We start from the raw sequence: 12,654 nt of genomic DNA on the forward strand, positions 1-12,654 counted from the left end.
GAGCCCCCTCTTCACTGGCTCCTTTGCTCAATAAAGTCTCATTGAATGGAAAAAAGAGAGAGAAAGAGAAATAAAAGCATAAATGTATATAAAGACTTGTACAGGACTGTCCTTTCTAGGTGATAATGAAAAACTGGAAAATAATCCTCATGTCCGCTAGCAGGTAAAGAAATAAACCATGGTGTGGAATGCTACTAGATAGGTAGCAGCTTTTTTGGCCAAGGAATAACCGGAATCACCATCTTTTCACATCCTTATGACCGGTATCTTGCCGCTGCTCGCTGCTTACCCCTTACGTCAGTGCCACATAGTTAGGCTTTTTATTGTGTCTTCCATGCCCCTGATACATACCTCTTATCAGTCAGAACACTTTCTTTCTACTGTGGTAAAAAACAACCTCCAATCTCAGTGGCCTAGAGCAATGTTTTCTTCTTTGTTGTACACTTTATGTCCATCACTTCTCTCCTCCTGAAATTCAGGTTGACCGAGTGTCATTATCCAAAGCATTACTGACTTTTGGGAAATGTTGACTAATTCAGAGTCGCAGTTGCTTTGTTTTCATCAGAGCTAGTTGGCTTCCATCCCTTTTTTGTGCTTAGGAAAATTTGAAATAATGACACTAATAGCTATCATTTTCTTTGATCTGTGGCATAAAAATTGTACAACATATGTTTGAACTTTTATTTACTGTATGAGTGTTTTAAAAGATGGAAAGTCTATTAGTCCTGTATCTTCGCTAAGGAACCTGAAGTTTGTTGTTGTTATCTACTGTTGAGTCCGAACCAGCTCAACAGCTGACCCTCTCGCAGGTTTTCAGAGGCAGTAAATCGCATAGGAAGAGACTGGCATCTTTCTCCAGCAGAGTAGCTGGTAGATTTGAACTGCTTGTCTTTGGGTTGGCAGCACAACTCCTTACCATTAAGTCTCCAGAGCTCCCTAAGGTCTTGAGGAGGGTAAACTAACTGATAATAGCTATATAACAGTGAAACTGAACTAAAAGTCAAGGTTCTCATTTTAATTCCTTGTGCAAGTTTGAGAAAAATTAATGTGCCATCTATTTACCCTTTCTTTGTCTTGACAGTCTCTTCAACAGGCCACATTTAGGAGGTCCCTTGTACTCTCTGTTGCCACTGGCTGGGACACGATGGATCACCCAGGGGCGGTCGATGCTGAGGATGAGTTGGGGCCGTTAGCCCATCTCGCTCCAAGTCCTCAGAGCGAAGCCGTTGCTCATGAATTCCAGGAACTCTCCTTGCAGTCCAGTCAACACTTGCCTCCTCTCAACGAAAGGAAGAATGGTGAGTTCTCCCGTGGGTCTAGTGGGAACTTTGAGCTGAAGACATACATGTTGTGAGCCCAGCTTAATCGTCTAGTTTGTGTGAGTTTTGTGTTTATGTTAGTTCCATTTGGCAGTCTGTCTCCAAGGATGACCTCATCACAGTACTGGCTGATCTAATTCATAGGCAGAATTTCACTAACAAATTCTTTTCATTTTATTTTTTTCACCAGTAATAATCTTTGGTCGCAACATAATCCTTTTTTTTTTAAACATAATCTTTTTTAATGGTTTAAATTCTCAATAGTACATTATTGATAAAAGGTTAGTAGTTTTCATGCATACCATATGTAAGATAACCCTCTGGCAAGAAATCCGTTCTGACTCAGGGTGAGCGGACAGAGTAGAACTGTCCCAGAGGGCTTCAGAGGCTATCAGTCTTTATGAGAGCAGATCTCTTCATCTTTCTCATTCTGAGTGGCCACTGGGCTCAAGCCACTGACCTTGAGGTTATCAGTGAAGCATTTTGACCACTGTACCACTGATACTCCTTGTAGAATAAAAATACATTTCTCTTGATAGAGACCATCTCAATCAAAAAGCATTTATCTACTACTAGTAAAAGTTTTTCTGTAGATTTGGATGCAAAACCAAAAAGGATTTGAAAATGCAATTGTGTAAGCCCTGTCTCCCCTTTATAGTGAAGTGCCAAGTACCTTTACTCAAACTGACAAAGGCCTATAGTGGCCACTTTTTCTATGCTTTTTTCTTTCTTTTTTTCCCCCAGAAAATGTACTCATTTTATTGATGCATTGCAATTGCTCTACATTTTACCATATTATGTAGAAAATACTGAAAATACAAGCTGCTTTGTAAAACCAAAGACAAACATTGAATCCAAAGCTTTTTTTTTACTGTTTTCCTTGCCATAGGTGATAAATGACAAAATAATTCCATTATAATACCTTCAAATAAGAGGTATGTTAAAAATTGCCCTAAAGCGATTTTTTAAAGTTTTAAAATTCTGCGCACCTAAGCATACAGCTTTTTAACCACTCACAATTGTTTCATAATGTTTATGAATGTAAATTGTATTTCAATAAGATATTTTCAAAATAATAAACCAAAATGATCCTTAAAAAAAGAAACAGGCAAAGCTACAAAGAACACCAGGTTCTTTTTTGGAAGTAGCAACACATCCTAGCTAATATTTTTTTTTTTTATCATATAATTTGTTTTTGGGGTTTTTAAAAAATCTAGTCCAAAGAGAAATCTTGCCACTTTCAGATTTCTCTTCTTCTCTCCATCTCAACCCCATCCCATAACCTGCAGTAAAATGAAAATACAGAACCAGTCTTCCTACTCCCTCCACTCAAATAGGCTGTTGTTGTTTTATGCCCTCAAATTGATCTCATCACACAGCGACACTTTAGGACATAGATGAGCTCCCCTGCAGGGTTCCTCAGGCTGTGGTCTCTGTGGAAATAGATGCCCAAGTCTTTTCTCTCTGTGAGGTGTTTGGTGGATTTAAACCTCTGACCTTTCAGCGGGCAGCCAAGCACCTAACTGCCGTACCACCTGGGCTCCTTCTACTTACCTTGCTTTCTTTCAGTGTATCACTTTCTGGGTGAGGAATCATCCAACACTAAAAAGAATGTGATAAAGCAGCACCCTGGTGCCTCAGCACTCCTGGGGACACTGCAAGGGGACACATTAGGGGGCCTGACCTGAGACCATGTCCCCGTCAAATGTTGAGAACATCAGCCAGCCCTTGCTGCTAGGAACATCTTTCCCTCCCACATGACACACGAAGACATTTGTATTACGCAAAAGGGCAGTGACTAAATAAAGATGAGACAGTCTTCACATAACAAAATTGTCGTTCGCTATGCACCTCCCATCAGAGAACCATCCAAAAGAGAAGAGTAGAAAGGAACATGCTGCATACATGGGCAAAAGCTGGTAGACGTTCAGGCTCAGTGGGATCAAGGCTTCAGAGCAGGAATGCCGAGTGATAGCCCTTCTGGGCTCACACCATTGTCCCTTCCAGCAGTATTAATTTTGGAAATAAATTTTGACGTCCCCACCTTTAGCACAAGCTTAGGGTTCACACTCTGCTGGCAGGAAAGTAGCTCCCGTGCGGATTCCAAGAACAGAGGCTGTTAGCATGGAGTCTCCTGCTTTGTCCCCTCTGCCACTGTGTTGTGTTGTAACCTTATCTGAATGGTCACTAAGAAATTAAAGCCTTCTTACTTGAGTATTTATTAATACTAATATCCCTATGGTTCTAGAATGGTATGACTCTTCTCAATTTGGCTAATTCATCTTTGTGTATATTATATTGATATTTTCTGTTTTATACACAGCATTATTTAAAAAAAAGAAAATAGACTGATAATAACACTGTTATTTTTAACATGTAAAACATACAGAGTAACAAATAGAAGATAATGCTAAAATACACATATAGCACTAAATATAAATAGTGGGAAGTCAAACTTAAGACTTTCAGGTGGAACTGCTGCTCTTTCCAAAGTTCTGATGAGTCTTACTCTCACAAATATCTTTTTTCATTTTCATTTTAAAGCCAGAAGTACGGAAACTGTTTCCCGACAATGTTTTTATGTTCCTTGCTGCGTACTTTTCTGGTTCCTGAGATTTTCCCCACCATTCTCATTATTAGCTTTAGCCATGACTCCCATGGTTATGATCTCTGACTCAGGTACAACATTTAATACTTCATTATAAGCCAACCCCCAAAAGCCCATTATATTAAAATTTTACAGTGGTTCCAAGTAAAAAAGTACCGCATGTATCAAAATGATATTATTATTACTATTATTGTGTGTTTAAAATGTTTGAATTTATCTGGAAGTATTTCTCTAATGTGTTTTTTTATACATAGAAAGGCACAGTATATGCTAAGACAAACATTTAACAAACTGATTAATCTAAATTCTTATGTACATACAAATTCCATTCAAAGACAGATTTAGGAAAATGGAATGTGTCAGTAATCCAAGGACAGCCTGTAAAAGATATTTACTACAAGTCTTAATTCTTTAGTGCATGTTTCCATTCAGTTAAGATATGTTTGGCTTGTACCTGATAATTATCATCAGACATAGCCCTTGACCTGTTTAGTTGGCGTGAAGTCTAGCTGAGCTGAGATGCAGTCAAAGCCTCGGGCACCTGCGGTAGACTATGGGCTCTAGCGCTGCCCATGAATGAGAAATCTCACTGTTGTCTTACACAGTTGCTGAGCAGATAGAGCCACACTTTGCAACAAGCATAGGACTAAAGAGGATCAAGTTTAGAGCGTGCACTTGGACCAGTATAATACTCAGATTCTTCCTCTTAAAGTAGGAGTTAAGCTGGTATAAAACTGGGATAGCCAATTGCTCTAGAAAAATGACCTTATATCGCAAGTAGGCATGGAAAATTTAACTTGTGGTCATTTACTTCATCCACCGCACCTTTTTCACTTGCCAGAGTTACTGTGTGTGCCTTTTAGGGAAGTAGATTAGATGGTCCAGTTTTTCAGTTACTCATCTAGTTATATGTACATGATTAGAAACATGTTAATACCAAGCAGTGTGATAATACAGAATATGATTTTTATTCACCATTAAATTTCCAGAAACTTCTTGTGCTGTGACTTTTTCTCTTTTTTTAACCATCAGTAGAACCCTTTTAAATCACTCATCTAACATTCGAGGACATGTCTTCATTGTTGTTTGACTTGACGCAGGTTTTAAGTGCATGTATGATGGTTCACGAGGCAACCACAAGTACCCATTCTCAAAAGAGCAGGACTAATTTTTTGAATTGGCTTGTATTCATAGTCTCTACAGCATAATCCAGTATTTTGTATTTCTCACAGATTTTTTTATGCTGCTGTGGTTTCTGTTTTAGAATGGAATGGAACCGAGCTTCTTTCACAGAGACACCTTCCTAACCTTCAGCCCTTTACTCTTCCCACAGTAGCTGTTGTTACATGTTCTTCCTTGGAATGTAATATTTGACTGGGTCTTTAAGAATACCTTTTGTTCTTTCATGATAAGAAAGGCATTCACAAATCACTTTTCCTGATCTTCTCATTGATTACATCCAAGACTTCCATTATAAGGTCATTAATACATATGTAATTAGGGTATTAATTTTTATTTTATTAAAATATCTCAAAAAGCAGCTCAAATCCTTTGAATAAAGTTTGCCTTTAAATTAATGTTTTTCCCCATAAATACTTTTTTGTATAAGTAAATAGAAGGAAATCTCCTAATATTAACCACTGTGAAGGATTCAAACATGAAACTTCCCTCTTTTCTAATAAAGCATCTCAGGAGACTTAAAACCTCACCATATCATTTACTGTATACAGTAAATTCTGTGTTATGATACTTGTATACAAATCCTGATGCATGAAAAGAATCCTAATTCCACTTTGAGAAATGTAGGTCTTCTGTGCTGGTACAGGAGCAGAGTATGTTCACATCAAATAATACTTAGATGCAAAGAACTTTGATCTTTCTTAACATAATGATTTTTTTTTTCAAAGAACCTTGACCTTTCTTAACTTAATGATTTTTTTTTTTTTCATTTTACCTTTTTTGGCTTTAGGTCTTAATGTCTAAATCAGCTCAGATACAAATAAAGATGTCAGCCTAAAAATTAATGACCAATAAATACTGTTTGTTGCTGTTCTATGCGGTTGAGTTGGAACTAACTCATAGTTGACCCTCCAGTAGCTTTTCAAAGGCTTATCAGTTGCATGGGAAGAGGTTGCCTCGCTTTCTACCACTGAGCAGTTGGTGGATTTGAACCACTTACCTTTCAGTTGACAGTGCAGTTCCTTACCTACTACACTACCAGAGCTCCCTACAAACTAGATATTCTAAAATTGTTGTTATTGTTAAGTGCTGTCAAGTCATAGGTGACGCTTAGCAACCCTATGAACAAAAGACCTGAACATTTGTATAACTTCCATCATTTTTCCAAGTTCATAGGGTTTTCGGAGGCAAGCTATTTCAGAAGTGGATGCTGCTTCTGCTTCCAAGCTTGTTTTAATCGGGGAGCTCCACCAAACACGGTCCACCATGAGTAACCATTATCACATTTGACACATCAGTGTCACAGTGTTCAGCTTCACAGCAACTACAGTACCTCTGTACAGTAAATGGACTGACTGGTGCAATACCACTTAGACTGTTTGACCAATAATGGAATGTAAATGTTTTCTTGGTGTTTGTGTCATATTGTTACTTAAATTCATGTCTTGTTTTCTTTTGGGAGGAAATTGAGGTATTTCAATTTGAGCACTACCTCATCAAATAGTTTATAAACAAACCTTATATATATATAACCTCAGTTTGTATTTACGTAATGATTCCAGGCCCTTCCTTGATTTTTTTTCTTTAACCTATTTACCTTAGCAATATTATCAGATGACAAAACATTCCCACCACTGGACTATAAAAGGTGTTTTCTCTGTAAAGTGTGGAATTTGCTTTATCCATGAAAGTAGCTGAAATAACTCCACAGCCAGCAGCACCTCAAGAGTAAGGCAACAATTTAGGAAAGTCATTTTCCCCAATAAGTTCGTTCTTCATAAAGGAAAGTGGATATACAGAAACACTAGTTAATATAACTATTTTGAAATGGATTTTCCTTTTGGCATTTTATACACACAGTAGAACTATTTATATGAGTAAGGTTCCTTCAGGTGGTCATCTCAGAAAAACAGGGAAAAGCAGTTAGAGTGCTTTGGATGTTCAGATAGGAAAAGTTCCGATGAATTAAGTGGACTATACCTTTTAAAAGCAGGGCAGGGCATAGTGGCATAGTGGATGGACACAGCTTACCTCCAGGTGAACCCCTACACTTGGAGCTCTTTGTACCTGCACTTTGACAGGACCTGGAGAGAGGGACTTTTCATTCAGGAAGTCATCTGTGAGACCACGGAACGGTCAGGCACAATGTCCTATAAATGTGAAAGTGTGGCGAAGGTGGCAAAGTGAAGCTTTTAACTGATGACCAGTATTATTGTAAATTACACAGATACTTGATAAGGATTTCAGTTTTTAAAAACAGCATTCTTTTTTAATGCTTTTGGTACATTTCCAAGTCCAGTCATTTTGAAGATGAGAAATCAGTTATGTGTGACCTTAGATATAGAAGAAGCCAGTAGTACCAAGTCGATGTAGAATGAATACCAAGAAGATATCAAACAAGTATCCACTATCTATATTAATATCTTCCAATATTAAGAGGCTTTCTGAAACAGTATCTGTTTACTATGAACTACTTGGTATGTTTCAGGCCTAAATAGAGAGAAAATGTGTTACTTTTGTAACTTTGGCATTACTGGTTACTGCAGTTATGTTTTGGAGTTTATAATCTTATCTGGTAATTTTTTCCTAGTGTTTTCTGTCTCTTAGATCTATGACTGATCAATTTTAGACTGATTCTTAATGTGTTCCTGACTGATTGTTTACATAACAAAAAGTAATTAAGAGGTTTTTGCACACTGGGAGCACAAGGTGGCTTTTTGCATTGGAGTTAATACCTGTATCAATATATCTGTAAACAGTTTAGTAAACTTAGCCCTGGCACCCAGCCAAAGGAAATCCATTTCATGGGTTTACAGCTGTTCTTTTCAAATGTTTTGAAAACATTTCTCCTCATTAACCTCTTAGACTTACTGTCTTTGGTACTGTGCAGAGTGGGGGGTGTTGAGTAAGATGGTGTTCCTTAGAATAGTACAAGTACCTCAACCTGTACATCCTAATGGAGATTGGTGAGGGAAAGAGCAAAGTCCTGGTTTTCTCCTGCGCAATCAGGCTGTAAATAGGAAGGAAATAGATCTGTATAGTCCAGACACGAAGGAGAGAAGAAGAAAAAAAGGTCGAAAATGTATGGTTTTCTGCCATGTGACCTTGTCACTGACTTTGCTGTTCACATACATACGATCTTGAGTATTTATAGTTGTTCTCAGGGTAATTAATATACAAATTCTAGTGATACATAGAGATAATGGTTTTGATGCTTTTAGGAGTTATTTTAAATCTCAAAAGATGAATACATATTCTTTGAATATTCATTTCTCTAGTCACATTTCTAACATTTTTAAGGGTTTTTTTATTGTCAAAATAGAACAAATCATTTTCCAGTTAAACATTTTTCACATGTACAATAAAGTTAAACCCAATTACTCACATAATGTGCCCATCTTTCTTTCTGCCTTAGAGAACTGGTGAATTCAAACCACTGACATTGAAGTTAGCAACCTCGACATTATACTCTAAGCAACCAGGGCCCCTTAGACCTCTAATAGAGCCTGGCAAGTTTGTGAGGGGTATACTAGAAAAACAAATTCCTGGAGGTTTCACCCCCTTGCATTATTATTTAGGTTATGAGATTTTCCACCTTTAGTGTATCTATTTATTTGATTTTCATATGACTACAAATTTATAAATCATGCTGATTTTTTTGTTAATTGATTCCTAGCCATTCTATTTTATAACATCAGTTGTACTTGATTAGTATTAATCATAATGTCTCGTCAGTCACTGTCTTCATCCAGTTTTATTTACTGTTTTTACTACTTTGTCCTCCTATCCTATTAGTGATCTTACACCATAGTTGTCCTTTTTGTGACTGACTTTCGTCACTCAGCAAAATTGGTTCTAGATTCATCTGTGGTGTACAGTATTTCAGGAATTCTTGATCTGTTTTTAGTGACATCTAATACTCCGTTGTTTGACTATACTGTGATGTCTTTGGCCATTCGTCCATTAAGGGACATTTGGGTTGTTTCCAGTTCTTTGCTCTTGAAAATAATTGTGCAGTGAACATGGGTGTGTGTATGTAATATTGTGTCGAAGCTCTTATTTCTTTAGGATATATATGTAGCAACAGGAATGCGGAATCAAATTATATTTCTATTCCTAATTTTCTAAGGAAGCGCGAAACTGGTTTCCTTAAGTGCTTGCACTGTTTTACATCTGCATATCTAAGTTATCTTTTAAGGCATCTGTAATACAGTGTTACTGTTAAAGGAAACAATAGGACAAATATGGCAGAATAGCAAGCATACTGGAATTAGCAGTTTGATGTGTGATTAATAATCACTCAGACGTAGTCTTGAATATCATGCTTACTGTTTTCTGACTCCTTTAACTAATCCCTACTGTTGGCTCTCCTGCTCTCACGCGCTGCCTTGATGTTATTAACAGGAAGTGTAGTCTTTTGGGAGTCAGGACTCCAGCCTCCTCTGCAGACTCAGACTGTGAGCACGGGTAAGTCTCTGAAGCTCTCTGTGTCACAGTCTGCCCGTCGTAATCTCTGTATAGTAGCTTTTTAGCCCATATGTCTCTGGTGCCCTTCCTCGTGACGTCATGTGCTCTAATATCTCATCATCACTTTTGCCTTGCGCTATTCATTGGGCAGCAGAAACAGAAAGAATGGAAGATAATGTCCACCGCCATTAACCAATGAGACTTTCCCATTGATCCAAATTAATATTACTATTTAACACATTCTGCTTGGATACGTTACCAGACATCCCTCAATCAGCTAGACTCTCCCCTCATAATTCACAGGAAAAAGAAATGGCAACTCAGGTTCTGTTAGTCTCAAAAAGAATTCTTTTAATTGGGAATATGCAGTATCTTCCTATTTTTTCAAGAATTGGCAGCTGTGTGTTAATGTGTTTATAGTTGCATCAGATAATCTGCTCCAAGTCAGTAGTCCAACTTTTTTTCTCTTTTTTAAAGCCCAAATTACTCTTTTTTGGTCATTTGTGTCATCGTTTTCATTAAGAAAATGCTAATAGCTGGGTGTTTGTTTTTGCCACTGTAAATTTTTACCATATGTATTCTGTGTTTAATAAAGACATAACAACAGTAACAAATGCCTGACTCACAACCTGCCTTTGGTTCTTATAGGCTACATTTTAAAACTGACAAGGGTTAGAATTTGTCAGTGCTGTCTGCACACTTGAGCTACAGCTCAAAGACCAGCTTTCTAGCAACACCTTGATCCCGACAGCATTAAGAAGTCAATCAGTCACCTTATTTGATTAAACTGTCATAATTTGGCATTGCCAGAATACTCAGATCTCTCAAAATATTAGAAATGAGTATTTCAAGGGTGAAGATAAGGATACATTTTCTTATTTTTGGCAAACATTTATCGAGCAGTTGTTATGTGTTACAAGCTAAAATTCCTCCCCAGTTTTAAGCCTTTTTGTTTTTGGAGTACAGTGTGGCACTTCAATATGTAGTATGTTCTTATAAAACTGTTAGACACATACACCTTTTGTGGTAATTCCTCAGACGAAATTCAGATAAGTAATAGACACTTCCTGGAACTCACTGAGAAGACTCTGCTTCAAATGACAGAGAGCTGTAGAGCCAACCCAGGCTCTGCTCCGTCATGATACCTGTGGTCATCAGGCCACGCAGGCCGTTCAGAAGCAGGGATGATGTTAGAGCTTGTGTAGAGGTTTTTGCAAAGTTTAAATGAAATGGTTAAAGTCACTGTCATATGCATGAAATATTAGAAGCATGGAGTGCGCAGTGTCAGTGGAGTTGGCACTGACTCATAGCTGACCCTCCATTGGGTTTCAGAGGCCGTGAATCACATAGGAAATTGTCCATCTTTCTCTCTGCGAACCCACGGTGTATTCAGACCACCAGAGGCCTGTCCAGGTTAGGAGCTCTCTGCAGACCACGCCTCCTGAACTCCCTACTGCGTAGTGTTGGTACCCAGTATTGAACACTGGATGTTAAAACACAATGACGGAGGCAGTACACATGGTGCTTGGTATTAGCAGCACTAGCTCTAGACCCTCCCCGTCTGCATCTGGATCCTGGCTACACCATCACTAGCTGTGTGAACCTGGGTAGATTAGTTCTCCCTCCTCTCAGTTTGACCGTCTGCAAAGTGAGCTTCATTCTAGTACCTGCCTTCCACAGTTGCTGTGAAGATCAAATGAATCAAGCGGAGAGAACATAGGAGTTTATAAAATGTTTGCTACTTGTACACAGAATTGAAGTACACACTATTTATTTCGGTTCATAATAAGTGAATAGACTTCTCCAGATTTTCCATCAGGATGTTTCTTTCTATTGTCTCACCAGATTTTGCCCTTATTTTCCACAAGTATGTCTTTGTAAAGAATTCAAAATAGCATGTGATTCCCCAAAATCTCCCTATGCACCTATACATCATTTGAAGAGGAGCTTATCTGGTGCAGGCGCGAGAGGGCAGACGCGGTAGGCACTGATTTCCCATGAAGTTTGTCCCTCCTGCGGGTACTGCCAGTTCCCACAATCCTCACATTCCCTGGGCATCAGTCAGTGTCTACAAGGAATGGTTTTCAAATAGTAAAGCATGTGAAAAGACAAACAGGCCAAAACTCAGAGCTCTCTAGGGACCATGACCTCCAAAACAGACTCCGTTCTGACATTTTCACAGACTACTTGAAGGGATTCCAGCAGGGGCATTCCATTTGGTAAACTCCTAAACAAACCCTCTATCATCAAGGGCTGATTTATAGGTTTTTCTTCTTCTTATGTACTTGTTCTGACAAGATTTAAGATAGTAGATATGGTCACTGAGACTCTTTTACAGCAAGTGATGTCAATGATAAGCTCTGTGCAGAAAGACCTTTGGTATTCTTGAGTAATAAAGCAGTTGCTTGTTATGTTGAAAGCGATTTCTTGTTCTGTGAGTTGTCTTTTAAAGTCGTTCTCTTTTTGGTTTTGATTCCAGGAAATCAATGTCATGATTACATTCCTCAATTAAGATTTTTTCATTATTAACCTACTTATTTAAAAAACTTCCTGAATTCAGAAATAGTCTTAAAATAACTACATACAGGTTTGTACGTATGTGAGTATATATGATTACTTGTTTCACAGTGACCTTTGAGATACATGAAAATAGGAATAAATCTAGCGTTTTATAACATTCTTCTGTGAAATTAATCTTGGTATAATGGCAGTTAGATGAGGCTTGAAGATTAGTAGAATTGACTGATCTATAAGTTGTTTTGGTTTTGTTGGGCTCTCACCACCCCCCCCCCCCGTCCCTCTGTTAATCTGAATCTCTTTAAAATGAGTTACAGTGCATTACTATAAATTTCTTTTAAAAATAAAGATCCAGTGGGGATCTGAAAAAAATGGGGTAATAGTGGGCATATATAAATGGTAATTCATTTTTTAAGACCTAATGTATGGGAATGATCATAAGAAATACAGTGTGAATGGGGGAAACCCAAAAAAATTAAAAAAGAGAGAATACAGGGCTAAAAACAAATGAGCTGGGTAGACCACCAGAGTATTGAAGCCTGAACACCATAAGGAAATGGGCAG

General features: G+C 37.9%; 1 protein-coding gene across 1 annotated transcript in view; it reads left to right on the top strand.

Annotated features, from left to right (window-relative positions):
- The first annotated feature begins 1,089 nt into the window (after window positions 1-1,089).
- The window catches only part of MKL2 (MKL/myocardin-like 2), a 130,212-nt gene continuing 118,647 nt past the window's right edge, over window positions 1,090-12,654 (top strand). The window contains exon 1 of the mRNA XM_006894497.1: window positions 1,090-1,298. Within this exon, the coding sequence (XP_006894559.1) occupies window positions 1,145-1,298 (154 nt within the window). The 5' untranslated portion in view covers window positions 1,090-1,144. The remainder of the gene's footprint in view (window positions 1,299-12,654) is intronic.

The sequence above is a fragment of the Elephantulus edwardii genome, unplaced genomic scaffold, assembly GCF_000299155.1.
Source record: "Elephantulus edwardii isolate Elephantulus edwardi_28Jun2011 unplaced genomic scaffold, EleEdw1.0 scaffold00145, whole genome shotgun sequence".
NCBI classification, from domain to species: Eukaryota; Metazoa; Chordata; class Mammalia; order Macroscelidea; family Macroscelididae; genus Elephantulus; species Elephantulus edwardii.